The sequence below is a fragment of the Caloenas nicobarica genome, chromosome 1 (assembly GCF_036013445.1).
Source record: "Caloenas nicobarica isolate bCalNic1 chromosome 1, bCalNic1.hap1, whole genome shotgun sequence".
NCBI lineage: Eukaryota > Metazoa > Chordata > Aves > Columbiformes > Columbidae > Caloenas > Caloenas nicobarica.
This window is the reverse complement of record NC_088245.1, coordinates 216,213,918-216,241,190: the sequence shown is the minus strand read 5'-3', so window position 1 is coordinate 216,241,190 and position 27,273 is coordinate 216,213,918. Positions and strand designations below refer to the sequence as shown.

Below are 27,273 nucleotides of genomic sequence, written 5' to 3'. Positions count from 1 at the left end.
TATTAATCTTCCTACCCCTGCAGTGCTGGGCTCCCCAGCAACGTACCTGAGCACAAGCTCTTCTCTAAAGAGGTTTTTGGGCTGAGCTGTGTCCCGACTTCTTCTTCACAGGGGAGCTCAGCACCAAGCATAGCCTGGACCGGGAGCAGCAGTCCAGCTACCAGCTCTTGGTGATCGTGCAGGATGGGGGAGCACCGCCCCGCAGTGCCACAGGAACCATCTATGTCACTGTGCTGGATGAGAATGACAACTCTCCTGCTTTCCTTCACGTGGCCAGTGGTCAGGAGCTGCCGGTGCAGGTAGGGGTAGCAGGCTGGAGCCCTGGTGACGCAGGGCTGTGATAGCCTCTGGCTTTGGGGGCAGGTGGTTCTGCAGGGGGAAAGGGAGTGGGCAAGGGCACCCAGGAGAGTTTCAGGGTGGGAGATAAGCAGGCACAAGTTGCATCCATGCAGCAGCCAGGGCAATCTGGTGAATCTGATCAAGATCTGGTAAGATAGGCACGTCCTTGGGAAATGCGGACACCCCTGTGCACAGAGCAAGTGCGAACTGCAGAGCGCTCTGAAACCAATAGGGCTGACCAGCAGGCAGGAGCTCTTGGCTCACACATGCCTGCAAGGAGGGAAGGTGACAGGGAGCCCTAAAAATGAGACAGCAGAGCCAGGGGTAAAACACCTGTGAGCAGGGAGGCACGCGGTGCCATTAACTTCTAGGTCTCAGGACTTTCGGTATAGGCACTGGGCTTTCTGAGAGGTCAAGAAAGCACTGCCAGCTGGACTTAGCCCAGCTTTGCCTCTCAGCACTGTGTGGTGGCAGCGGCCACCCGGGCACTGAGTGTGCTGCAGACCCAGTTATGTCTGTGCTGCTCAACAGAAGCGGGTGAGGACTTACCCTCCACCCCCATCCCAGCCAGCTGCATCTGCTCTGCGGTGGCCCCTGCGGAGTGGCACATGTGGCAAGGGCTGGCTGGAGCTGGCCAAGTGGTGCTGGCAGCAACGGAGCAGGGTGGGCAGCTGAGGCCCTGACCTCTCCTCCTCTGCAGAGTGGGGAGAACCTGCAACTGAAAGGATGTGCTTGGTCTGTGTGTTGCTTTGCTTCAGGCAGTGTGCCCAAAGCCACTTGCACTGTGCTAGGTTTAAAACATCACGGCGATGGCCACCTTTTTGTGTTGCAGGTTGTGCCTGAGCTGCACACCACAGAGGCAGGTCAGAGCAGGCAGGACTGTGCTGGCAGGTCGCTGCCACATCTGGGTGGCCATCAGCACAGGACTCTGGGGATGCTGCAACTCCAGTCAGGCCTTCCCTGTTCATTACTTTTAACCTTCCTGTTCCAGGTCGCAGCCGTCCCTTGCCGGCCTTCTTCTTGCATGTCCGGCTGGTGCTTTCTGCTAGCGAAACTGTCTGGCAAGTGTTGGCCTGGGCGAAGGCATCTCTCAGGGCCTGGTGGAGGCAGAGGAAGGCAAAGTTAGTCTTGTCCTCTCTCCGAGCAAGGCTCTGGCTTTTGAGTCACTCCTGCAGGCCAGGGACCAGCCAGCAGTGGCATTGCTGAGACTGCAGCTGAATAGGCTCTGCAAAATGGCATTGCTGAGACTGCAGCTGAATAGGCTCTGCAAAATGGCATTGCTGGCACTCCGTGTGTGCTGTGTCCCGCCTCCTGCGCAGGGACACCTGCCACACGCTTGCACAGCAGGCTCTGCAGGTGATCCCGGAGTCTGGGGGCATGAAATGCCACAAGTATCCTGACAGAGCTTAGGAGGTCTCTTCTCATACAAACGTACCACAAAAGCACACGTGGCCTTCAGGGGACAGAGCAAGGCTGGGGCAGATCTGGAGTCCTGGCGGCAGGTGAATGCTACGGGGGTTTTGAACTAAACAAATATTTGAGCGCTTTGGTTTGAAGCTCTCCTGCTAGAAACACTGGTAGAGGAGGAGGAAGCACAGGAAGAAGCCACTGTTAATCACGAGTGAGGTGTAGAAGAAAGGCTTGGAGGGAAAAGTAGAAACAGAAGGATAAATGCAAAGCTCACTGATTTATTGCAGACTTGCTCAGTGAAGAGTTCTTATCAATGTTCATTAGGCAAAGCAGAGGGAGGTTTCTAGATCAGCACCCTGCTTTACGCATCAGCTCAAGGGGTATCTCCCGCTGTAGGGCTGCAAGACGAGCTTGTCAAGCACATTGGTAACACGTGGCAGCACCAGGTGTGTTCACACAGGAGCTGCTGTAGTAGTGGATCCTCCAGGGAACGATCACTAGGAAAAGGAGCAGAGAGAAGGAAGAAGTGGTCTGTTTTCACAGAGCAGGGGTGTCACTGGTGGGTGCCTGGAACTGGTGCTGGTATCTTTGTGATTTAGCATTTTCATATATCGTCCAGAAGATGTGATTGTTTGTTGATGTTACTGATCTATTTATAGTAATAAAGATGAGGGGTCCCTGTGAAGAACTGTAGAAGGACCTTGTTTTACTGTTCAATTAGGAAAGAAGATGGGAGACAAAATTCACTGCTGCTAACTGGAAGGTGATACACATGGCAAAAAGCAATATGAATTTCGCTTACACGGTGGCGGGCACTGACTTGGCTACTGAAGTTGAGGGAGAAGACTGGGGCATTGCCATGAATGTTTTGTGAAGATGTCAGCTCAGGCCTCAGCCGCAGTCTAAAAGGCAAATCAAATGCTGAGTTTTATTAGAAAAGGAGCAGAGAATGAAAGAAAACATCGTTACCTTACATCTCAAATTCTGCACACGCTCCCTGCCCCAATTCCACTAAATAAGCAATAGTGCTAGAAAAGGTTCAGAAAAGGATGTTAATGTGATCTCCTGTAGATAATGGTTTCCATGCAGAAAGAAAATACTTGAACATTCTTTGGCATGGAAGAAACTGCAGGAATATAACAGAGGTGTGCAGTGAATGGCACAGAGAAAGTCCTGGGGAAATTGGAAGTTTTGTGAAAAATTCTTTTTTCACAATACAAAACCTAGGCAGCTTCATAAGAAATGACCAGGCAGCAGGTTTAAAATAAACAAAGGCAGTACTTTTTCATGCAGAACATAATTAAATCATGAAATCATTGCCAAAAGTTGCATGGGTTCAAAATTAGATGAATTCATGGAAAGAAAAAAATCCATCAAAGGCTGTTGAACAAAAATATGATCTGTGGCTCAGGAAGTGACTTAGCCACAGACTGCTGGAAGCTGGGAAGGTTTCACAGGAGGATTATTCCATATGTACCCTGTTTCTTGCATCTTCCCTGTATATGCACTGCCAGCTGCTGTCAGAGCTATGCCAGTGGCTGGGATGGCTTTCTGATCTTTGGGCCAAGCTGGTATTTGCAGCAGCCTTCTTGGAGGGTGGACATCTGACCTGGAACAAGCCTGCTTGGTGGCAGTTTTACTGAGGCTGAGGCTTTTGCAGAGGCAAGACCACTTCTATTGCTGTTTATTCCTCTGTTTATGTATCTGGAATGGCATTTGTACGTGGAGCCTGTGTGGATGCTGCTCGTTTAACTCCTCTGCTGAGTCACGGCTTTCCTCAGATGGGTTTGGTTCCTTGCGGAAGAGGAGCGTGACCACGCACCGAAGCAGGAGCCCCTTGTGTCCTGATTGAGGGCCATTAGGGATGAGGGTGATCAGCCTGGGGGGGCGGTTCAGAGTGGCCTCCTAAGCGTGGCCCCACTCAGAGGTGTCCACCAGACACTCCTTTTCATAAACAGGCAAGCTATATTTAGGTCTTCTGCCTCCATCACTGCTGTGAAATGCTGTTCCAGATTCCTTGATCTGGTAGTTTGAAACCATCTCTTCATTTCCAGCCTAAACTAATTTCTGACCACTTTATACTTATTTGTTCTTGTGCCAATATTGTGTTTTTGCTTAAATAGCTCTTCTCTGTCCTTGGAATTTCCCTCCCCGCTCCGCAGTGTTTACAGAGTGCAGTCACATCACGGCTTGGCCTGGCTAAACAAGCCCAGCTCCTCTGGTCTCCCCTCCCAGCGCCACCAGCGTGGTGCCAGCAGCTTGTGCAGCAGCGTTAACACTCGCCTCCTCTCGGGGCCCTGCAGCCGCTCTCCTTCAATTCTTGCTCGGATTCCAGTTATCTTTTTCATAAATGCATTGAAGTGCTGCCACACAGAGATCACCTAGCACAGCTGGGTCTGCGAGGGTGATTTGTGCTGTGGGATGTGCTGATAGGATGTGAATTTGAGGTCTGTGACCTCAAATTTGATGTCTTCTGGAGTGGCAGAGGCTGCGGGGTCTGTGCCGAGCGGGGAGCCTGCCCGGCACTGAGGTGTGGGTGGGCGCAAGAGGCTGCGGGGGGGGAGGCAGGTCTGCAGCAGGCACGGGGCGGCTGCTGAGGGTGCTCCCGAAAACTGCCAGCTGGTCAGGGCAGGAATGGGGTTGTGTCCATTTCTGTAGCTCTCCGGGAAAGGCGCTTGCATGCAGTGCTGTTACATGTGGTCTCTGTCAGGGAGCTGGTAACTCACCTCGGAATGCGGGCTTAGCTGAGCACATGTGTAATTAATGTCTTGATGGTACTGTGATGCACTGGCATTAGATGGTGGTCTTAAGTGCCAACAGACATGTGGTCAGCAATGCCAACTAGAAACAAAAGATAGAAAGGAAAAGCCCTAAGAGTCCGAGTGTCCAAGCCCAGGAATAACTGCCAGCCGCATTTCCAGAGCTCGCAAACCTCCCTGGGCTGGCTGGTGGGACCTGAGCAAATCAAATCACCTGCATTGCCAGGGTGACTGGGGGACCTGAGCAAATCACCCGCATTGCCAGGGTGACTGGGGGGACCTGAGCAGAGCAAATCACCCGCATTGCCAGGGTGACTGGGGGTACCTGAGCAAATCACCCACATTGCCAGGGTGACTGGGGGGACGTGAGCAAATCACCCACATTGCCAGGGTGACTGGGGGGACCTGAGCAAATCAAATCATCCGCATTGCCAGGGTGACTGGGGGACCTGAGCAAATCACCCGCATTGCCAGGGTGACTGGGGGGACCTGAGCAAATCACCCACATTGCCAGGGTGACTGGGGGGACGTGAGCAAATCACCCACATTGCCAGGGTGACTGGGGGGACGTGAGCAAATCACCCGCATTGCCAGGGTGACTGGGGGACCTGAGCAAATCACCTGCATTGCCAGCGTGACTGGCCCCTGAGCCTGTCAGTGCTCACACCTTTGCATTTGCAGCTGAAGGGATCTCTTGGGGGCAGAGAGAGCCAGGACTGTCACGGAGCCCTGGATTTTCCTAGCTGCAGAGGCCTTGGACGTAACATGGGTGAAATAGTGTCCTCCCACCACCCCACAGCTCACTGCTGCAGCGTACTCCAGTGCTGCTAAGCTGGTTGTTAGACAGGGCAGGATGAGAGGAAAGCTGGCAAGGCAGAAATTCCCTTTGCCAGCTTTGCTGTGGACTTCTCCATGTTGTCCAGCCTCAGGCACAGCCTGTGGGTCTTGCGGGGAGGTCTGTGCCTTGGGTGAGGTGCAGGGCTGGTGTAGGGAAGGTGCAGATGCTGTGCCATGCTCAGGGGCGTGTGGGGGTAGTCTGAAGGGTGCCCTGTACCACTCAGCTGCTCCCTGGGCTGTGCTGCAGGTGCTGGAAGAGAAGCCATCAGGACTTCTAGTCGCCTCCCTGCAGGCCAAGGACCCTGACGAGGGTGAGAACGGGACCATCGCCTACTCACTGATAGGTATGAGCTGCAGAACTGATTAATGGATGCTGCTCTCTGGCTTGCAGCCATCATCCCTGTGGGCACACGGGTGCCCACAGCCCAAACCCCACCACACCGCACTCCCTCCTCCATCCCAACCTGCCCCTGCGCTCCCTCCTCTCTGCCTCTCCCCACAGCATTTCACCTTCTGTCTGCAGGAGCCTGGGCAGAGCGTTTCACGCTGCACATGGCTACTGGAGAGCTGCGGACTGCCGCAGTTCTACGGCGGTCTGATCGTGCTGAGTACATCTTCACCGTGACAGCCAGTGACCGGGGCGCGGTGCCTCGCAGTACGTCTGCCATCATTCGCGTTCAGGTATGCAGCACTCCAGCTCCTCTTGTCCCTGCACCATCTACCCCTCACTCACCTCTTGGAGGTCACCATCCAGCTACTTGGAAGCCTTCCTCCCCTCCTTCTCACCCTCCACCACCTTCATCCCAGGGCACCCTCTGCCCTTGCTCAGCTGTTGATCCAGCCTAAAACCTCTTTGGAGAACCTGGGATGGGACAGGATGCGTCCATCTGCCACTGTGCATGGTCTCATTTGTAAAGAGGTCAACAGCGTTAATAGTAGGCACTTCTGTCTTTTCCAGACTTGAACAGTCAGCCCCGTCCTAGATATGCTGTTGCAGAGATTCCCTGCACAGAGGCATTAGTTAGGATCATAGAATGGTTTGGGTTGAAGGACCTTCCCAGCTCCCCCAGTGCCCCCCTGCCATGAGCAGGGACATCTGCACCAGCTCAGGTTGCTCAGAGCCCCGTCCAGCCTGGCCTGGGACGTCTCCAGGGATGGTTCAGCCACCACCTCTCTGGGCAGCCTGGGCCAGGCTCTCACCACCCTCAGGAGCAACAATTTCTTCCTCATGTCCGGCCTGAATCTCCCTCCTTTAGTTTAAAACCATCACCCTTTGTCCTGTCACAACAGGCCCTGCTCAAAAGTCTGTCCCCATCTTTCTCATCGGCCCCTCTTCAGTCCGCAAAGGCCGCACTAAGGTCTCCCCGGAGCTTCTCTTCTCCAGCTGAACCCCCCAGCTCTCTCAGCCTGTCCCACAGCAGAGCTGTTCCAGCCTCGGGTCATTTCTGGGGCTCCTCTGGCCCCTCTCCAGCAGCTCCATGTGTGTCCTGTGCTGGGGACCCAGAGCTGGCCCAGCACTGCAGGGGGGGCTCACCCATTTTTCCCAGCAACTGCTGAAAACAGTGTTTCTGACGTGCAGGATGTTCTTCACTCTGTAGGACTTGGGCACTCACTGTCTGGTGTATTGGCCCAGACAGCCAAGGCTTTTCTCTGCTGTTAGTAATGAGCTTCGTTTTACAGCAAAGACTCCGGTTTCCCCCTAGTCAAGGCACTTTCACAGCGCATTAGTTCACATCTTCCTGTTCATGCAGTTCCCAAGGCCAGTTGACTCTCCTTGTTTGATGTTCTGCTGCTTCTCTACGCTGGCAGTGCCCTCTAACATCATCAGCAAGTTCATAACATGCTCAGCTTTCTTTTGCCCTTGCACCTATCAAAAGTAAATGTCAGCACCAAGAGCCATCTTTGCAGAGGCCTGCTAATCACTCTCCTAGAACCAGCCAATCTCTTAGTCCTTTCTGTCATACAGCGATACTCATGCTGTGCCTTTCCCCAGCTTAATGAGTGATCTCCCGTGTGCTACTGCGTCAAAGCCCAGCTAAAACCCAGGCAAGTTAATACACTGTGCTTCCTCTGTTCTTGCGGAGAGAAGCACTGCGTTAACCTGGCACATCTGCCTTTAGCCATTCCACGATATGTTTTATACCGTTTCCTTTTTATGCCATGTCTGTAACTGATTTTGTCATCAAAGTTGTTCTGTGGCCTTCAAAGCGTTGAGACCAGGATGGCAGGCTGGTTGTCCCTGAAGGGTTTGTTTGCATCCCTATAATGCAGCTATTGCTTGACAGTCACTAGTTGTGATACCACTCTGGGCTGACAGTTTTGCTGTATTCTCTTTTCCCCCAGCTCCTCGACATGAGTGCACTGAGTTCTTCAATACATTTTCCCTTCGGATAACACCATTGCTTTTCATGCATCCTCCCTCGCACCCACAGGTGCACCTCATCCCCAAATGAACTTCAGTATCTTTAATAAAAGTAGTGATAGTATTTCTTTGTCTTTGAGTCATACTGGGTTATCTTTCTTCTCTGTACCTCTCATCTGGACGAGTGTTGCTTCGCTTCTTGCCCACTCTTGCTTATGTTTTGCAGAACTGTTTCTGCTGGTGTCTGTTGCCTTTGCGGTATCTAACGCAATTGCAGACTCACGGAATGGTTGAGGTGGGAAGGCACCTCTGGAGGTCATCTTGTCCAACGGCCCTGCTCAAGCAGGGCCACTCAGAGTCAGTTGCCCAGGACCATGTCTAGGTGGCTTCTGAGTGTCTCTGAGGATGGAGACTCCACCACCTCTCAGGGAAATCTGTGCCAGCCCTCAGTCACCCTCACAGTGAAAAGCTTTTTCTGATGTTCAGAGGGAACCTCCTGTGTTTCAGCTTGTGCCGGTGGCCTCTGGTCCTGGCACTGGGCACCACTGGGGAGAGCCCGGCTCTGTCCTCTTTGCACGCTCCCTGCAGGTGTTGATATACTTTCATAAGATCCCCTTGAGCCTCCTCTGCACAGTCGGCAGCTCTGTCTGTCCTTACCCACCCTAGCTCCCCAGGTGAAGCTCATCTTTCACCCTGTCAAACCCGTGCTTACTCCCAGTATGTTTTTCGGGTTGCTATTCATCTGTTAGGCTACAAGAGCTGAGATCTTGCCTCCTGACACCTGCTCTCTGCAGGCCCCGTGCCCTGCTCTCCCCTGGCTGCCCAACAGGACCTCCCGACACACGGGACCCTGGCGCGGGCCCCTCACTGCTCCTCTCCTCGCAGGTGCTGCCGTCCTCCCGGGTGCTGCCACGGCCCGATGCCACTGTGCTGACCCTGCACCCCCTCGAGGGGGTCAAGCCGGGGTCCGTGATCGGCTCAGTGGCACCCACAGATGCCCCTGCACGAGGACAGCTGACCTACACAGTGGTAGGAGGTGGTGGCGATGGCACCTTTGTGGTTGACAGTGTGACAGGGGAGATTTATGCTGCCCGGGAGTTGGACTATGAAGCTGGGGCACGGCACGTGCTTCAGGTGAGTGCTGAGGACACACAGCATGGCTATCCCTCCAGCCGACTGGTGCTGGTACAGATCCACGTGCAGGACTGCAATGACCAGGCGCCCACCTTCCCTGAAGACCCCATCACCATCGTGGTGCCTGAGAACGCCCAGGCTGGCTCGTCCATCTTCACCTTCCAGGCGCTGGACGGGGACGGCGTGGGTCCCAACAGCCAGGTGCGCTACGCCCTGCTGCACCAGGAGCCCGCCGGGGCTCCCTTCCAGCTTGACAGCCGCTCGGGGCTGCTGAGCCTTCGCCAGGGCCTCGACCGGGAGGCTGCTGCCTCCTTCCTCTTGGTGGTGGAGGCCACGGACCAGGCGCGCAACGCCAGCCAGCGCCGCTCGGCAGCTGTCACAGCCCGTGTGTTTGTGACGGATGAGAACGACAACGTGCCTGTGTTCCTCTCGCCTGCTGCTGTCAGCGTCATGGAGGATCAGCCGACGGGGTTCGTGGCACTGCATGTGGTTGCCCAGGACAACGATTTGGGAGAGAACGGGCGTGTGAGCTACTCATTGCGAGCGGGCAACAGTGACAGCCGCTTCCACCTTAACCCCAGCACTGGTGAGGAGGATGCAGGGTGGGAACATGGGGGCTGAGGAGGGTGCAGGGCTACCTGGGGATGTAGTGTGGTGCACAGGAGGGCATGGGCTGGGAAACCCGGAGGAGGGAGACTTGTGGGGTGCAGAGAGCCCCAAGTTTAGCACCTAGTTAGCGTGGTACTGCTGTCTCTCTTGAGACCTGACTGTCCCTGGCTTGCCTCAGTGCCTGCAGCCTTGCGATTGTTCTGTCCTGGGGACAGTCAGTCCGGGTGCCGCGCAGTCCCAGCTCGCCCCTTGTCCTGTGTCTGCAGGCGCGCTCTCCATCGTGCGGTCCCTGAACCGGGAGGAGGTGGCACAGCACAACCTGACCGTGGTGGCCACGGATCACGGCTTCCCACGCCGCTCCGCCACACAGCTGCTGTCCGTGCTGGTGCTGGATGTCAACGATGAGGCTCCCACTTTTGAGAAACCTGAGTATGAAGCTCACATCATGGAGAACTTGCCAGCTGGTAGCCCTGTGCTGCAGGTGCTGGCTGTGGACCGGGACCTGGGTGAGGATGCAGGGTCAGGGTGAGCTGCCCGGTTTGGTCAGGGACCCTTCTGGAGATGCAGCACCCAGGACTGGGCGCACTCCACTTCCTCCCACCTGGTTTGGAGAGCGTGGCTGAAGGATCATCATCTGGCCTGGAGATGAGAGATGGGCTGAATCCTGGGAAAAGCTGAGAATGAGAATAGGGCCTCTAATTCCTTCTGCTCCCCAAGACAATGGCCTTTGTTCCTTGGAGGTTCTTGAGCCCATCTTCCCTCCCACAAGCTGGGCTGGGCTGGGGCCTCCCTCCACCACACAACTCTGCCCCAGCTTTACTTGCCAGGGAGTGAGATCATCCTCTTCCACAGCCGATGTGACCCCTGGGTGGGAAGCCTAGGAGGAGGGAGGTTCAGGGCTGTGAGCCAAATGAGAGTCTCCCGGGGTTGCTGCTGGGCTGCCCTCAAACCATGTTCCTCCCTGCAGGTGCCAACGGGCAGGTGTCCTATGGGGGTTTGTCTGGGGGTCCGTTCTCCGTCGACCCACAGACAGGGCTTGTTGTCACCACACGTGTCCTGGACCGCGAGGAGCAGGAACAACACGTGCTGATGGGTAGGGCTGTGCTGGTGCATGAGGGGGTGCAGCAGGAATGGAGCTGGGTGCTCCCCACTGCTGGGGCTGGCAGTGTTGCAAGGGGGGCAGGCCATGGGAGGTGGTGGGGTTTGTGGGGCACGCAGGGTTCTTGGGTGGTGTGGGCATGCAGGATTGCCAGTGGTCCCGTGCATGGCTGCCCTTGTGCTTGTCTGGGCATCTGCACGTGGCAGCCTGGACTGCAGCTGCCAGTCAGCAGGGTGGGCTGCAGCGCTCTTGCTGTGTTCCTGCAGTCTATGCACGGGATGGCGGCCTGCCCCCCAACCTCTCCAAGGCAACTGTGCGGATAACAGTAGGGGATGAGAATGACCATGCACCACACCTAGAGAGCGAGTCCTGCTCTGTGGAGGTCCCTGAGAACCAAAGCCACGTGGCACTCTACACCCTGCGGGCCACCGATCCCGATGGAGGCGAGAACGGGCGCTTGGAATACCGCGTGGCAGGTGAGGCGCACGGGGAGCTCTGCAGCCTCTTTCTTGGCAGTAAGGAAGGGCTCTGCACCCTCGGTTGCTCCAGGAAGTATCACCTGTGGCAGTTCCTGCTCCACTTCAGTTCTCTCCTGCTCCAAACCACATGTAGCTGCTACTGCCTCTCAGCCATCTAGTTTCTTTGCCTCAAGTAAAGAGCACCCCAAGATCTGGACATGCTGCACTTCTTCATTCCCCAGGCTCTTGTCTGGTTCCCCAAGCTTGGACTAGTTCCGTGCCTCTTTTGGCTGCTCTGACCTGTTGAATTTACAGGTTGCTAAGTGAGACCTCTTTGCCCCCCATGCATTATCTGGGGGCTCCCTGTGGCAGCAGCACTGGTCTGGAAGCTGTTGGAGCCAGTTCTTACACAGACACACACACAGAGAACAGCTCGCTCTGCCCTCCTGCCAGGCCACACCGGGATGGACTTCATGCTGTCCTCTCCTTCCTTTTACCAGTTATAGTCATGCCGTCTTCCTATTCCCTCTCTTCCAGATGGAGACCCCGGCCAGGATTTCAGCCTCGACCCAGTCTCCGGTGTCCTCTCCACTGCACGCGCCCTTGACCGGGAGCAAGTTGCTTCCTACAGCCTCACAGTGGTGGTGCAGGACCACGGCACACCCCCCCGCAGTGCCACCATGTCAGTGAACGTGCGAGTGTTGGACCTAAATGACAACGCACCCAGTTTTGCTCAGGCCAGCTATGTGGTGGAGGTGCCAGAGGACTTGCCTGTTGGTGCCCTGGTGCTGCAGCTGGTGGCTGAGGACCCTGACGAGGGCACCAACGGGCAGGTCTCTTACTACCTTGGCAACGAGTCGCTCGGCATGTTCCAGATTGAGCCGCAGAGCGGGCGCATCGTAAGTGCCCAGGCGCTGGACCGGGAACGCCACCCCAGTTACAGCTTCCTGGCCAAGGCTGTGGACTCGGCACCGTGGGAGCCCAAGAACACAGCTGTGCGTGTCACGGTCACGGTGCGAGATGTCAATGACCATGCCCCTGCCTTCCTGCACAGCCCGCTCACTGTCAACTTGTCCCGCCACACGCCGCTCAAGCAGGTTGTGGCCACCATGAGGGCAGAGGACAGGGATGCAGGTGCCAATGCCTCCATCCTGTATCGCCTTGCCACCCCCAACTCTGCCTTCGCAATCAACTCCTACACAGGGGATATCCAGCTGCTGCAGCCCCTGGGCTCGCTTGGCCCGCGCCAGCGGACACTCTTCGTCCTGGCCACAGACCTGGGGCAACCAGCACTCTCCTCTACCGGGGTGGTGGTGATCCATCTGCAGGAGGAGCCCTACCGGGGGCTGCGCTTTCCCCGGAGCACCAGTGATGTGGCCCTGCCAGAAAATGCTGCCCCAGGTATCAGCTGGGCAGAGTGACCAGCAAAGTGCTGGGATGAAATGGGACGAGATGGGAGCGGAGGTGGGTGCTGGGCTGGCAAAGCTGTGGGAAACTCAAACCAGGGAGCACTTGCAGGATCTCAGGAAGCCCTGTTATGCTTCAGGTAGACCCACGGGACTACAGGGCCTGACTGGTGCCCGGGCTGTTCAGGGCCATAGTCCCTGTGGGTTTGCCTCAGGGTGTTTGATCCCGGTAGGCAGCCACAGGTGCCCAGTGGCTCCTGGAGGGTCTCCAGGGATCACAGTGAGACCATAGAGGGGCCGTGGACAGGACCCACGAATCCTGGCTGGCAGCCCAAAGTTACCTTAAGACCTCGCATCCTCTGGCAGCAGTGTCCTCAGGCAGAGCTGCTGCCCTGCGGTACAGCATGTGCTGCCCACACACCACCCTGGCCCTCTGTGCCCCAAGGCTCTGCTGCCCCTTCACGCTGTTCCACTCTCCTCAGGCACTGCTGTGGCGAGCATCCAGGCTGTGCACACGGGGGGCTCTTCTGGGCGCATCACGTACAGCATCGTCAGCGGCAACGAGAAGAATACTTTCCTCATCCAGCCCAGTTCAGGTACAGCACCAAGACTAGCTGGAGAAGCAGCAAGTGGGAGCCCACCTGTGCTCTGCCAATGCCCCTCAGCTGTCACGAGGCTCAAAGTCCCCCCAGAAGCACAGGAACACAGTCCACACCTCTATGCCAGTAAATTAAATAGTGTTAGTGTTTGGACATGGACACTAACCTGTCATTGTCCAGAGGTTGTTGGTAAATTTTGCAGCACAATTTTGGTCCCTCCTAACTGGACCTTTCCCCAAAACCTCCTAGGCCCAGTTCAGGAGTTAGCAGAGACCAGGACCATCACCAAGATGCAACCTGGGTGTAGCCCCTGCCTTAGGTGGCCAGTTCAGCCAAATGACACATCCTGCGTTGGGGCCTCAGAGCCAGACACCTGGACTACCACACTTTATTCTCTGGCATGCGTGAAGCTGCCGTGACTGCAGCACTGCTGTGGATTCATTCCTGTCTCTGTAGTCCCCGATGGGGAGCTGCTCGCTGTCCGGTGGGCATTCTAAGGGAGCCCTCCCTCTGCAGCAGGCTGTTCCTGAGCAGTCAGCAGGTGCGGACGTAGCCCTGGTGCTTGTGGGTGGCTGCTAACCCCGGCAGAGCGGTGAGGCAGGTTGCAGAGTGCTGCCCAGTGACACTGGGCAAGCTGGCGTTGTTTGCACCACATGCTTCAAAGGGCAGCCTGTGAAGGGCTGCACGTCCCTTGGTGTCAGGGAAAGCCGCCTGAGGCTGGCTGAGGGGTGCCTTGCTGTGAGTTTGGTGCTTGTGCTCTAGTTTGGAAGAGAGTGGGAAGTCACAACCCCCGGTATCAATCCAGGCTGGGGATGAAGGAATTGAGAGCAGCCCTGAGGAGAAGGACGTGGGGGTACTGGTGGGTGAAAGACTGGCCATGACCCGCTCATGTGCGCTTGCAGCCCAGAAACCACCTGTGTCCTGGGCTATGTCCCCAGCAGCGTGGGCAGCAGGTTTGGGGGGATCCTGCCCCTCTGCCCCGCTCTGTGAGCCCCCCCTGCAGTGCTGGGCCAGCTCTGGGTCCCCAGCACAGGACACACATGGAGCTGCTGGAGAGGGGCCAGAGGAGCCCCAGAAATGACCCGAGGCTGGAACAGCTCTGCTGGGAGGACAGGCTGAGAGAGCTGGGCTGTTCAGCTGGAGAAGAGAAGCTCCGGGGAGACCTTAGTGCGGCCTTTCTGGACTTAAAAGGGGCCGATGAGAAAGATGGGGACAGACTTTTGAGCAGGGCCTGTTGTGACAGGACAAGGGGTGATGGTTTAAACTAAAGGAGGGAGATTCAGGCCGGACATGAGGAAGAAATTCTTGCCCTGAGGGTGGTGAGAGCCTGGCCCAGGTTCCCAGAGAGGTGGTGGCTGAACCATCCCTGGAGACATCCCAGGCCAGGCTGGACGGGGCTCTGAGCAACCTGAGCTGGTGCAGATGTCCCTGCTCATGGCAGGGGGCACTGGGGGGGCTGGGAAGGGCCCTTCAACCCAAACTATTCTGTGATTCTATGATTCTCTTATTCTATTCATTTCGTCTCAATGAGGAAACATTTCCCTCAGGTGAAGTGCCCAGAATACAGGATTTTTCCCTTAAAACATGTCCCTCCTGAATTCCTGTTTTTCTGTCCATGAGACACTGCCCTGCTTTCTCCCAGGGCAAGGGATTGCATGCGGCAGCTGGATCCAGGGTGCTGGAGCACCACGGTGGGGGAGACCAAGGCGGGGCTGTCACAGCGCTGCTCTCCTGCCCTGTGCCAGCTGCCAAGCGGAGCTACGCTGGGCCCCATCCCTTCAGCTCTGCTGTGACAATGGGCCAGTGCGTGGGCACCAGTCCGTGACTGTCCCCAGCCATCCCCAGGCACACTTCTCTCCAGAGAGCACCAGAGGTGAAGTCCACGGGAGCTGTGTGAGAGCTCTGCGTTGGAGAACATACTAAAGTGCTTGCTGTGGGCAGGACCAAAGCAAGGGAATGCCACAGGAGCATCCTCAGCCCCATACTATGGCACCTCAGGCTATGCTGCTTCTGCCCCAGGCAGGAACAACCCTTCCAAAAGCGTACTGCTGCTGACTGCTTTCCTTGTATTTTCTCTGGGCCAAGCCAGCCCTGGAAGCAGGACCTGCTCTGGCAGCCAAATGGTAGCAGAGGGGCAAGGGAGCACAGCCGGCTCCCGGCCCCTGGGCTGCAGGAGGTGAGGACAGAGCTGTTCTCCAAACCAGGCCACCATGCTGGTACCTATAATCTGCTTTCCATTCCTGGACATATGGCCTGGTTTCAGCCGTGTGCATTGGAACTCAAAGAATCACAGAATGGTTGGGGATGGAAGGCACCTCTGGAGATCATCTAGTCAAACTCATCTGCTAAAGCAGGGTCACCAGAGCAGATCACACAGAAATGCGTCCAGGCAGGTTTGAATGTCTCCAGAGAAGGAGACTCCACAACGTCTATCGTGTTATCATGCAAAGCCAGCAGCAGAGCTCTTCCACAGGAGCGAAGTTTGTCCAAGGCCACACAGCAGATGTCTAGTACTGCATCCAGTTCAGCTGGTGGCTGCGTGTAGGTGCTGCAACAGGCTGCAAAGAGACGGTGGTTCTGCAGGACTCCCCAAGGCAGGAATTCAGCCACAGGAGCACATTTCCTCACCATTACATTTGAATGCATGCCTGTAGGAATGCTGCCAGTCATTTTAGTATATCCTTTTGGATGCCCTCCACCTTCCTGGGTGGGTCAGCAATACCTTGTCACTATGAAAACCCTGGTGCACAGTGGCTCGGGAGGATAAGAATTGGATGGCTGTCCTCAGAGGCATAGCAGAACTTCTGGCAGCTCCCACAGTGTCTTTGTAAGGACTTGTCCTAGACTAATAGCTGCAGTTAGGTGACTTTGGCTTGGAGCTTGATGAGCTTCTGTAGCAGTATGGGACTTGACATGGAGCCGTTCGTTTTTAAACTGGCCATACCTCAGATGGTGTCTCCACAGTGAGTTCACCCAGGGCGGCTCGCTGGGACTGACGAGCAGGCTGTCGGTTTGGAGAGGGCTCAGAAGAGCTCTGTGTGTTTGTTCTGTCTGAGGATGGATGGATGAGAAAAGGGATGGACTGAGTGCAAGGGAACAAAACAGATGATGAGAAATGGATGTGCTGGTGCATCGCTCACTCCCTCTTCACCTACCCCATCCTGCTGTGTCCCTGCTCCCAGGTGCCATCTCAGTTCAGGACTCCAGCAGCCTGGATTTCGAGGCCAGCCCCCGGCTGCGCCTTGTGGTCCAGGCAGAGACAGCAGCTTCTTTCAGCTTTATGGCCATCAACCTTAACCTGCAAGACGTGAATGACAACTTGCCACGCTTCCAGCTGCAGAACTATGTGGCGTTCATCTGGGAGTCGCAGAGCTATGACTCACCAGTCATCCAGGTATCAGCAGGGGCACAAAAAGGGACATCCAGGCCCCTGTCCTGCCCCTCTGCCAGGGTGAGGGGCTGGGGACTGTGCCATGGGCCTGGGGCTGGCACCTACAGATAGGTCTGACCTTGCAGGGCTGTGGTTTGCAGGGCTCCACAACTGCACTGCTGAATCTCTGCTGTGGCTTTGCAGGTCCTGGCAGATGACCTGGATCAGGGAGCAAATGGGCAGGTAACGTACGCCATCAACCAGTCCCTGCCGATGACAGGATTGTTCCACATCGATCCTCAGACTGGCACTATCACTACTGCTGCCATCCTGGACAGGGAGATCTGGTCCCAGACCCGGTGAGTGGAGCCAGACTAACTTGTGCCACAGATGTGAGGGGGGCACAGCTGCAGAGCCACATCCCCAAGGCTGCAGAGGATGCTCTGCTACTTTCTGCCACCCAAAGCTGTCTCAGCCCTGTCTGTAAGATGAACTTAGGCTTAGTGTTACCATGGGGAGCAAATGGTATTGAAGGCATGACAGATGGCCATGAGATGAGCCAGAGCTCTGTTCAGCCTGGTCTGTGCAAAGCTGAGAAGATTGTGAGAGGGGGAGTGGACTCTTTTCAGTGGCTGCATCCATTCCCTTTCCTGCCTGCCTAATCCAGACCACATATGCTCAGTCCCTTCCCACTCCCACACGTCGCACCCCTCTGCCCTGCCACACATGCTCCAGGTGCTGTACACTGCCCTGAACCCTCTTGCAAGTCCTCCTGCATTCAGCCCAGGTCCTGTGGGCCCTCACCATGAGCACACACTCTAGACATCAGCCAGCCAGTCTAGCCACACATATATAAGGTAATCACAGAATCACACAATGGTTGGGGTTGGAAGGGACCTCTGGAGATCATCCAGTCCAACCCACCTGCTCACACAGGATCACCAGAGCAGATCGCACAGGGTCGGTCCAGGCGGGTTTGAATGTCTCAGAGAAGGAGACTCCACACCCGCTCTGGGCAGCCTGGTCCAGGCTCTGGCACCCTCAAAGTAAAGAAGTTTCTCCTTATATTCAGATGGAACCTCCTGTACTTCAGTGTGTGCCCGTTGCCCCTCATTCTATCATTGGCACCTACTCTGGACATATTTATCAGCATTTATCAGGTCCCTCTCAGCTTCTCCATGCTGAACAGCCCCAGCTCTCTCAGCCACAAAGATGCTCCAGACCCCTCAGCATCTTTGTGTCCCTCCCTGGACTCTCTCCAGTGATTCCTGGTCCTTCTTGAACCGGGGAGCCCAGCACTGGCCCCAGTTCTGCAGATGTGGCCTCCCCAGGGCAGAGCAGAGGGGGAGGAACAACCTCTCTGACCTGCTGGTCACACTCTTCTCAATGCACCCCTGGTACCATTGGCCTTGGCCACAAGGGCACATTGCTGGCTCATGGTCACCCTGTTGTCCACCAGGACTCCCAGGTGTTTCTCCACGGAGCTGCTCTCCAGCAGGTCAACCCCTCACCTGTGCTGGTGCCTGGGGTTGTTCCTCCCCAGGTACAGGACCCTACACGTGCCCTGGTTAAACCTCATCAGGTTCTTCTCTGCCCAGCCCTCCAGCCTGTCCAGGTCTCACTGAATGGCAGCACAGCCTTCTGGTGTGCCAGCCCTTCCTCCCAGTATCATCAGCAAACTGGCTGAGGGTGCACTCTGTCGCTGCATTTAGGTCATTGATGAACAGGTCGAACAGGACAGGACCCAGTACTGACCGCTGGGGAACACCGCTAGCTACAGGCGTCAATAACAGCAAACACTACACACAATGAATTTAGGTCTTTCCCTACCCTTTTACACATGCATGGTTCAGATGCAAGGAATGACTTCTGCCACCCCGCCCAGGCTATTTCTTTCCTCTGCATTCATGCTCCAGTGGCTACATGCTCCCTCTTCCCAGGCATGGGTACACCTGGGGCACTCATTCCATTCACATTCCCACCACCATTCTGTGGAGAGGCTCCATGCATTCCCCAACACCCAGTTATGCTCCAGATGTCCGTCTCTCTGCACCCTGCAATGTGCTCTGCCTGCATTGTCTTGCCCACACATTCCAAACACCTGCCCTTTGCACAGGCTGGAGATGCTATGGGTGCATCCACTATGTCCCCTTGCAAAAGCCTCCAAGCGTGCCAGGGCTGTGGGTGAATCCACTGCCCACCATATGCTCCAAACTCTTGTGCCACGTTCACTGCTGGCTCATATGTTCCAGGTGCTGGACACAAACCCACTGCCCTCCAAACATGCACTTCAGATGTGCGTCCATCTGCTGCCCTGCCCCACCATACTCTGCATGTACACGCATCCACTGCCCCACACGTGCGCTCCAGATGCCCTGCACATAGCCGTTGTCCCAGACACTCCAGATGCTCAGCACAGTTCCAGTACCACATGTACACACTCCAACCCTGTGCACACATGCAGTACCCCCCGACATGTTGCGGATGCTGTGCATGCATGCACTGCTACCTCACACATATGGCCACATGTGTGTGAACCATGCGCTCTGCCCTTTTGCTTGCCCACAGTTTGGTGGTAACGGCAATGGACAGAGGGACGCCGCCTCTTGTGGGCTCTGCCACGCTGACCGTTGTGGTGATGGATATCAATGACAACAGCCCTACCATCCCGTTTCCCTGGGAGGTGCGGGTCCCAGAGAGTAAGTGCATCTCAGCCCCATGAGGTAATGCGTCACCGATGGCAAGGGTCAGGGCGCGACGGACACCTGTGGGTCGGTGAGGAGCCCCCAGAGAGGCCTGTTGGTTTCCTCGCCAAGGGCTGGCTTGTGCTGACCCACTGGCTGAGCCCCCCTGAGCTGTTCGGCACTGCCAGGTCTGTGGCGGCCTGGGGGTTGTACAGCCCCTGTGCTGCAGCTGCGTCCCAAGAGAACCAGCTGAATTCCCAGCTCGTCCCCAGCCCCTGCCTGCATGATGGGCTCTGGCTGCACACACCAGCCCTGGCCGCTGTCTGTCCTCAGCCCGTGTGCCCTGTGCCTGTGCCAGCTTTCACCTGCCCTGCCGAGCTCCCGAGACCTGCCCCTTCACCCCCAGCGTCTCCCCCAGTCCCTGGTGCTCAGGCTCTGGACTGAGCTGGTTTTCCACCCCATGAGCCAGGTCTCCAAGGAGATGGGGCTGCTTGCTTATGCCTCGCCTCTCCACAGACACGCTGCTGGGCACGCAGATAGCCCAGCTGACCGGGAATGATGTGGACTCAGGCCCCGTGCTCTCTTACACGCTCGCACTGGATGGCGATGCCGTGGGCACGTTCAGCGTGCTGCAGTACGGGGGACGCATTGCCCTGACAGGGCCACTGGACTATGAACAGCGCAGCCACTACACCCTCACCCTGCGCGCCTCTGACACCCGCCATGAGACCGAGGCCAACCTCACCGTCGTTGTGGAGGACGTGAATGACAACGCACCGACCTTCAGCCAGGGCTTCTATCAGGTACTGTGCACACCAGTGTGCCGGGCAGCACGGGCCGTCCCGCATGACCCCTCTGCTGCGCCCTACGAGGCACAGAGATCCCACGGGGTGGATCTGAGCCCATCCTGGCCCCTCCTCCTGGGCCCCCATCCACATCCTGACGCCCGTTGTGCCGTCACTGTGGTGTGGACAGGAGGCTGAAATCAGAGCTGTGGCACTGGGGTCAGCGGCTGCATGCGGCGGTGCGTGCTGGAATAGGTGGGAACAGGGGAAATGCCGGGGGTGGTGGGAGAGGCATCGCAACCTGGACAAGTGCTTCTGGCAGCGCCTGATCTGGGCCCCCATAGGCAGATCACTGGATCAAAGCTGACCTGTGCAATGTGCTGCATCTCTGGTGCAGAGATGCGGGAAGCTGGGAACCCACAGAAATGTTTCAAGCTCGTGAGAGCACAGACCAATGGAACTGTCTGTACGTGCTCTTTGGCGTACCAAAAAGACAAGAGCTGTTTTGATTTGTGTAAATACCTTTTTGTGTAGAAAATACCAGCTATTAAAAAGTTCTTCAGAATAGCAGAGCAAAGTGGAGCAAAGAGTCAGGAACTGGATGCTGCAGCTGGTTGGGAGTCACACTAACCAGGCTTAGCTGCTGCGCACCTGGGACAGGCGCCCTCAGTGTGCCAGCCGTGGCCCTGTTGCAGAGGTGGGGAAGGACCTGGCCAGCGATGAGCTGGGCCACCTTGGCTATGGCTGCCCTGGCCAGCCCCAGACCTCGTCCCAGCCCTGCGGGCTCCAGGCAAGGGGTAACCGGCGCCTGCATGGGGGACCCGGTGCTGACTGGACCTTCCTTCTCTTCCAGGTGACGCTGCCGGAGCACATGCCTGCAGGCAGCATCATTCTCACCGTGAGCGCAACTGACCCAGACTCGGGGAGCAATGGAGATGTCACCTTCCACCTGGCCGTGCCCAGCCCTGACATCGCCATTGACCCCAGCAATGGTGCGTGGGGCTGCCTGCTGTGTGGGCCCATCTTCTGGGTCGCTCGACAGTGCCTGCAGAGGGAGGTGCCCCCAAGCTGGCCCAGGCTCAGCCCCTCACCAGGTCGCTCTCTGGGGTGGCTGGTGGGGCAGACGCGGTGGTGTGGCCATCGAGCACTCGTGCTGCAGCGTCCCAGATGCCTGTTCCTCCAGCCAATAACCCTGACACCTTTCCCAGCTCCCTGTTGGCCCCCATGCTAACTCTGGCTTTGTTCCCTCACAGGGACCCTCTTCACCATCCGGCAGGTGGAATTCGATGCCAGCCAGCCCACCCTGGACCTGGTGGTGGAAGCCCGCGACCATGGCTCTCCGAGCCTCTCATCCTGGGCCACAGTGCAGCTCCAGGTTCTGGATGTGAATGACCACAGCCCCAGCTTCCAGGTGCCGCGCTACAATGCCAGCGTCCCTGAGGACCTGCAGCCAGGAACCACCGTGCTGACACTAGAGGCAGGTGACGCCGACCTGTCCCGGGAGAACGCTGGCTTCGACTACACCATCGTCAGTGGCAATGGTGGCAACGCCTTCCAGGTGGAGAGCCGTGTGGCCTGGGCAGGGGGGCACCTCCGCACACAGGGCGCCTTGGTGCTTGTGGAGCCGTTGGACTTTGAGGCCATCCCATTCTACAACCTCACTGTGGCAGCCTCAGACCGGGGCCTGCCGCAGCGCAGTGCCACAGTGCCCGTGCTCATCACCGTGCGGGATGTCAACGACAACCCACCCGTGTTCACCCGAGCCGAGTACCGCACCGCGGTGAGCGAGAGCGCACCCCCCGGCACAGAGCTGCTGCGCGTGGTGGCCCACGACGCTGACTCGGGGCCCCGCGGCCATGTTCGCTACACCATCAGCTCAGGTGACCAGCACGGTCTCTTCCAGCTTCATGAGACCACAGGGGCTCTGTGTCTGGCACGGCCCCTGGACCGGGAGGCACAGGCGCTTCACGCGCTCGTGGTGCAGGCCACAGACACGCCAGGCGGGCACTTTGCGCTGGTACCTGTAGCCATCGAGGTGAAGGATGTCAACGATAACAAGCCGTACTTTCCAGTGGAGGTGCTGAGTGCCAGCCTGCGGGAGAACCTGCCTCCTGGCACGCTGGTCACCACGCTGCGTGCTGTCGACGCGGACACCGGTGTCTTTGGGGAGCTGCGGTACACGGTGCTGGAGCAGCCCGTTGGGGAGCTCAGCATGGTGGAGGGTCGGGACGCCTTCACTGTCAACAGCAGCTCTGGGGAGCTGCGCTCCCGACTCACCTTTGACTATGAACGAGCCAAAGCCTTCCAGCTCTTAGTCAGGGCCACTGATGCTGGCAATGCCTCTGCCACAGTGACCGTGCGGGTGCTGGTGACAGGGGAGGATGAATATGATCCCATCTTCCTGAGCCCCTCGTTCAACTTCGAGGTCCCTGAGGGCGCCCGCAGAGGGCAGAGCATTGGGCGGGTGCTGGCAACAGACGAGGACGAGGGGGCTGACGGCGTTGTACTGTACTCCCTGGCAAAGCCCTCGCCATACTTTGCCATCAACCAAACCACCGGCACCATCTACCTGCGTGTGGACAGCCAGCCTCAGGCGGGGGCCGGGCGCGCCAAGAGGGAGCCGCGCGAGATGAGCCTGGAGGTGCAGGCGCGCAGCCCCCTGCCCGCCTCCCGCTCGGCCTCGGCACAGGTCACCATCGACGTCACGCACACCTCCTTCGGCCTGGCCCCGGACCTCAACCTGCTGCTGGTGGCCGTGGCTGCCTCACTGGGGGTTGTGGTGGTGCTGGCTGCCGTGGCCATCGTGCTGGCGCTGGTCCGCTCTCGGCACCGCCGGGGCCACGAGAAGCCGGAGGGGGACGGGCCGCTGCGCCACGTGCAGAGCGGGTCCCTGCAGAAGCTGGGCCGCGAGGAGCCGGCCCTTCCCGGGGGGGAGCACATCTACCACCAGGCCCTGCCGGGGTATGGGGGCGAGCCGGCGGGGCCCTACACGCGGGGCGGCTCACTGGACCCCTCGCACTCCAGCGGCCGAGGCTCTGCCGAAGCTGCTGAGGACGATGAGATCCGGATGATCAACGAGTACCCACGCGTGGCCAGCATCACGGCCTCCATGCAGGAGCACATCTCCGCCCGCGGCCCCGACTCCGGCATCCAGCAAGACGCCGACCAGCTCTCCGACATCTCCTGTGAGCCAGCCGCCCTGGAGAGCGCCCAGTGGTTCAAGAGCAAGAAGGGCTCCGGGCTGCTGCTGCCAGGGCCACCCCCGCAGCTGTACCGCGAGGACGGGGGAGGCAGCGCCTTCCTCGGCGTGCGCTGTGGCCTCAGCGTCTCCTCCCAGCCGCAGGACTATGCCTTCCCGGAGGACGGCAAGCCCTCTGTGGAGGGCTCGCTCACCGCCATTGTGGCCAGTGATGAGGAGCTCCGTGGCAGCTACAACTGGGATTACCTGCTGAACTGGTGCCCCCAGTTCCAGCCGCTGGCCAGCGTCTTCACAGAGATTGCCCGCCTCAAGGATGAGAGCTCCCTGCGTAAGCCCTTCCCAACCAAGCCCAAGGCAGAGCCCAAGCCCCGCATCGACCCCCCGCCCCTCATCACCTCCGTGGCCCACCCGGGTGCCAAGTCTGTGCCGCCCAAGCCGCCCGCGGGCAGGACCTTCCCGCACCCGTCCTCCCTGCGCCGCTCGCCCATCAGCCACGAGGGCTCCATCTCGTCCTCTGCCATGTCGCCCAGCTTCTCCCCCTCGCTGTCCCCACTGGCTGCCCGCTCCCCCGTGGTCTCGCCCTTTGGCATCTCACAGGGGCCTTCTGCCTCCACCATCAGTGCCGAGCACTCGCTGGAGCCCCCTGAGGAGGCCGAGCTCAGGATTTAGACCTGGGCCCGTGGACTCCTCCGCCCCAGCCCGCAGATGTGCGGTCAGGAGCGGGGCCAGGCCCGGGGCTGCTCTGTGTAGGTGCTAATCCTGCTCCTAGCACCTTGCCTGGCCCAGGGCCCCTTGGGCTGTGAGTTCCTGTGTCCTCTGGGGCTGCTGTCTCCTGTCACTCTCTGTGGTCTGGCAGATTCAGTGCTGGGTTTGATGCCCTGTGGACTGCTGGTCCTCGTGCCAGCACCGCAGGCAATGGTTCCTTGTACTGCTCAAGGTGTCTCAGATCGGCACCTGGCAGCACAGTGCTTCATGGTGCTCTCTGCTCGGAGAGAGGCTGGGAGCAGGCGGGTGCTCCCTGCCCTGCTGGGCCGGGGCACGGCAGCCTGCGGACCCTTCCCCAGGCCGCGCGGCAGCCCAGTGCAGCGGGACGCTGCGCCATCCCCTCTGGCTCCTGGCAGGGACGTGCTGCTCAGCAGGCACAGCCACCGCAGCCTGACGGGCTGCCAGCGCTGCCTGCAGGGATGGGGGTGGCCGAACCTGCTTCCTGAGAGTGAGGGGAAACCCATCCCAGGCCAGGGTGGGTGGGAGGAGAAAGCAGCGCCCGCTTTCTGCTTGACTATCCGTGGCTGGTGGGGGAACGGGATCCTTTGGGGTCTCTCGAGCCCTTCCACCTCGCACCCCCACAGGGGACCCTTTTAAGGGATCTCCTTCCCAGAGCTGCTGGGACCCCTGTTCCTTGGAGTCTGGGCTGGGAGGCGGGTGCCCTACTTAGCACGGGAGCCCCGTTCCTGCAGAAGCTGCTCCCGGGCTCGGGTACCACTGTGGCTGTGGGCCGGCAGAGCTGCGAGGCAGGGCCGCTGCGCGGGCACTGCGCGGGCTGTGCGGCGGGGCTGGCCGCAGCGGCAGCGACAGCTGCAGCAGAGCTGACCCCGGCACGGCCTGGCCCAGGAAAGGCGGCGATGTCGCCGCTCAGCAACACAAGCCAGTGACCTCCTCCCGCTCCATCTGCCCCGGGCCTGGTGGCCAGCCTGCAGCTGCAGGGGAGCAGATGGGAGTGTTACCCCAAAAAGCCACATGGCCTAAAGCTGGCATGATGGCAGCCAGCACATTATCTTACAGCCACAGGCTGAGAAACTGGGCGGCTGGCCTCCTGTAGGGCCCTGCAGTGTGACACACTCACCAGGACAGAGGGGACCACCAGGGACACTTCCAAAATGGGGGCAGCTGCCAGAACCCCCAGCCCCTGGGCCCTAGCCCTCTGTGCAGGGGCTGCTCTGCACCCCTCCTTCATGCCACCTTGTGAACATGGGGTAGAGCCACGCTTCAATGGGGCTGGTCCCCGTCACTCCAGCACTGCTCGCACAGCTGGCGTCACCCTCACACTGGGGACAGCCCCACAGCCCGTGGCTGCTCCCAGTGGAGCCGGCAGGCGCCGTGCAGCCCCGTGCCCTGGGAGCGCAGTCCTGGGGCTGGCCGCTGCAGCCCTGGGTGCTCGCGGTTGCCGTGACCCACGCACAGACATGAGTGCAGAGTGAGAACTGGAACAGGGCATGTGGAGCACCATGGCAGCTGCAAATATACAGTCAGCCTGGGCATGAGCATGTTTGTGGTGTCAGGGAGGACACCCAGACATCTGAGAAGGGGGGTCTGGGAGGGGATTTCCTTCCTATCACACTTTTCCTACACCACTCTGTATCCTCAGCCTGAAGCATGTCAGCACCGTGGCTGCAACACCAGCCGCAAATGTTTTAGCACAGCAGCCAAAACCCATCACTTTTGCCCATTCTGTCCCCATGTCCCACTAAGAACCATCTGTGGCCACAGCCCCATCTCTGTCATTGTCTCAGCCCTAAACCTCCAGCTTGGTGCCACAGGTCCCAGCCCAGCCCGCATGGTGGGTGTCCCCACGACACAGGCACGGCGCTGTGCCCTGGTCCCCACAATGCACATGTGAGCGGGTCCCTGGTGCCAGCAGCCCTGGGAGCTGTCCTGGGCACAGGGCAGTGACACGGGACGTGCATCTGCAGCAGCGGTGGTGGCGCCAGGGCCATGCCCGCGCTGCCTGGCGGGGAAGGACGGTTCTGCCTCACTCAGCACAGGGACAGCCCAGGGAGGCTCTTGGGGCGGGCACCCCTCATCCCTTCTCTCCTGGCCGGGCTGTCCTGCTCACGGGCACTGCGGGGAGCAGGCCGAGGGTGCTGCGTGCCCCCTGAGCCCTGTGCAGGCTGGGGTGGCCAAGCAGCCCTGCTCCCCCTGCATGTTTGGGATGGGGACACAGATGGGTCACCCCACTGCACGCCACACAGAAGGGTCAGACACACGGCAGCCCCACTTTGGTCTGGGTGGACGCAGCCATAGGCTGCTAAGCCCAACTAGGAGCCGAGCCTCCAGTTATTTATTTTTACACATTGTACTACAATTCCTGTTTTCTACTTTGTTTGTACCTTTTGTATCGTGTCTTGCTGAGCTGCATGTATTGGGCGCTGCTCATTGGCCTGCACACTGGGCCGTTCCAGCACAGCCTGGACCCAAGTGCCAACTTCTCAAAGAAATGCCTTAATAAACCACACTTGTTTGTACAGAGATGGACATCATCACTGCTGCTCTGGGCTCACGTTGTGCTGGCACCATGGTCCCGTGGGTGCTGGGGAGAAGCACCGGCAGGGCTGGCGGGCAGGAGACAGACCCAAGGCACAGGGGGGCTCAGCACATGGCTTGGCTGCCAGCAACGTGCCACGGGCTACAGGCACCCGGGCAGAACCTGCACCCTGCACTGGGCTCTGGGCACTGGGCAGCTCCCTGGGTGGCAGAGCTGGGACCAGCCAGGGCATGTGGACAGCACTGTGGTTGCTTCGGGCCCCTGGGACAGACACTGCCAGCTCCGGGCAGCCCTGCTGCCTGGCCACAGCTGCCTGCCTCCTGGCCACAGCAATAGGTCAGGTCAGCATGCACGTTGCAGGTACTTCAGCCTTTAGCACAGCAGAGGAAACCAAGAGCCTGAGCACAGCCCGGTGGGCCTGACTCAGATGCCCCTGACCCCACCGGTGATGCATGGTGTGGCTATGCATGTGGCCCTGGCTTGGCTGTTGCCCTGGCCAGGCCACCGGCCACGTGCAGGCTGACATTGTGCAAGTCCCTTTCGTGAGAGGCTGCTGAATCTGGCAGGTGAGGCTGCCACGGTGCCATGGCCCCAGGTCCAACCAGCAGCAAACATGCCTGGCATGCATTGGCACATTGGCATTGCTGTTGCTACCAGTCAGGGAGCCGGAAGGTGTTTGGTTATGTGAGAAAGTAGCACAGAGAAACAGTGGTGGGCAGAGGAACCCAAATAACCCAGTTGGAGAAGGGGACACCCTTCCCCAGCTCTGCTCAGGCTGTCCAGAGGAGAGGGCACATTTGCCTCCACCTGCAGGAACAGCACACAAGGGTACCCAGGGTGAGCAGAGCTCCAAACAAGGTCTCGCGTAAGCTTCACTGGATGCTCAGGCTCTCTTGTCCCCTGCCTGCTGCAGACCAGCTAGTCAGACTAGCAGCAGATGCTTGTTAGAGTAATTAGCTCT

At 58.5% G+C, this 27,273-nt stretch overlaps 1 protein-coding gene across 2 annotated transcripts in view; it reads left to right on the top strand.

Moving 5' to 3' along the window:
* Nucleotides 1-26,298, top strand: part of DCHS1 (dachsous cadherin-related 1) — a 55,923-nt gene extending 29,625 nt beyond the window's left edge. For both annotated transcript variants that reach the window (XM_065626810.1, XM_065626811.1), the window contains exons 7-21: nt 112-299; nt 5,593-5,689; nt 5,869-6,026; nt 8,593-9,427; nt 9,717-9,956; nt 10,418-10,543; nt 10,816-11,025; nt 11,545-12,408; nt 12,896-13,009; nt 16,195-16,406; nt 16,587-16,741; nt 18,951-19,081; nt 19,583-19,869; nt 20,705-20,843; nt 21,105-26,298. In XM_065626810.1, coding sequence (XP_065482882.1) covers nt 112-299; nt 5,593-5,689; nt 5,869-6,026; nt 8,593-9,427; nt 9,717-9,956; nt 10,418-10,543; nt 10,816-11,025; nt 11,545-12,408; nt 12,896-13,009; nt 16,195-16,406; nt 16,587-16,741; nt 18,951-19,081; nt 19,583-19,869; nt 20,705-20,843; nt 21,105-23,719 — 6,371 coding nt within the window. In that variant the 3' untranslated portion in view covers nt 23,720-26,298. The remainder of the gene's footprint in view (nt 1-111; nt 300-5,592; nt 5,690-5,868; nt 6,027-8,592; nt 9,428-9,716; nt 9,957-10,417; nt 10,544-10,815; nt 11,026-11,544; nt 12,409-12,895; nt 13,010-16,194; nt 16,407-16,586; nt 16,742-18,950; nt 19,082-19,582; nt 19,870-20,704; nt 20,844-21,104) is intronic.
* Nucleotides 26,299-27,273: the final 975 nt, after the last annotated feature.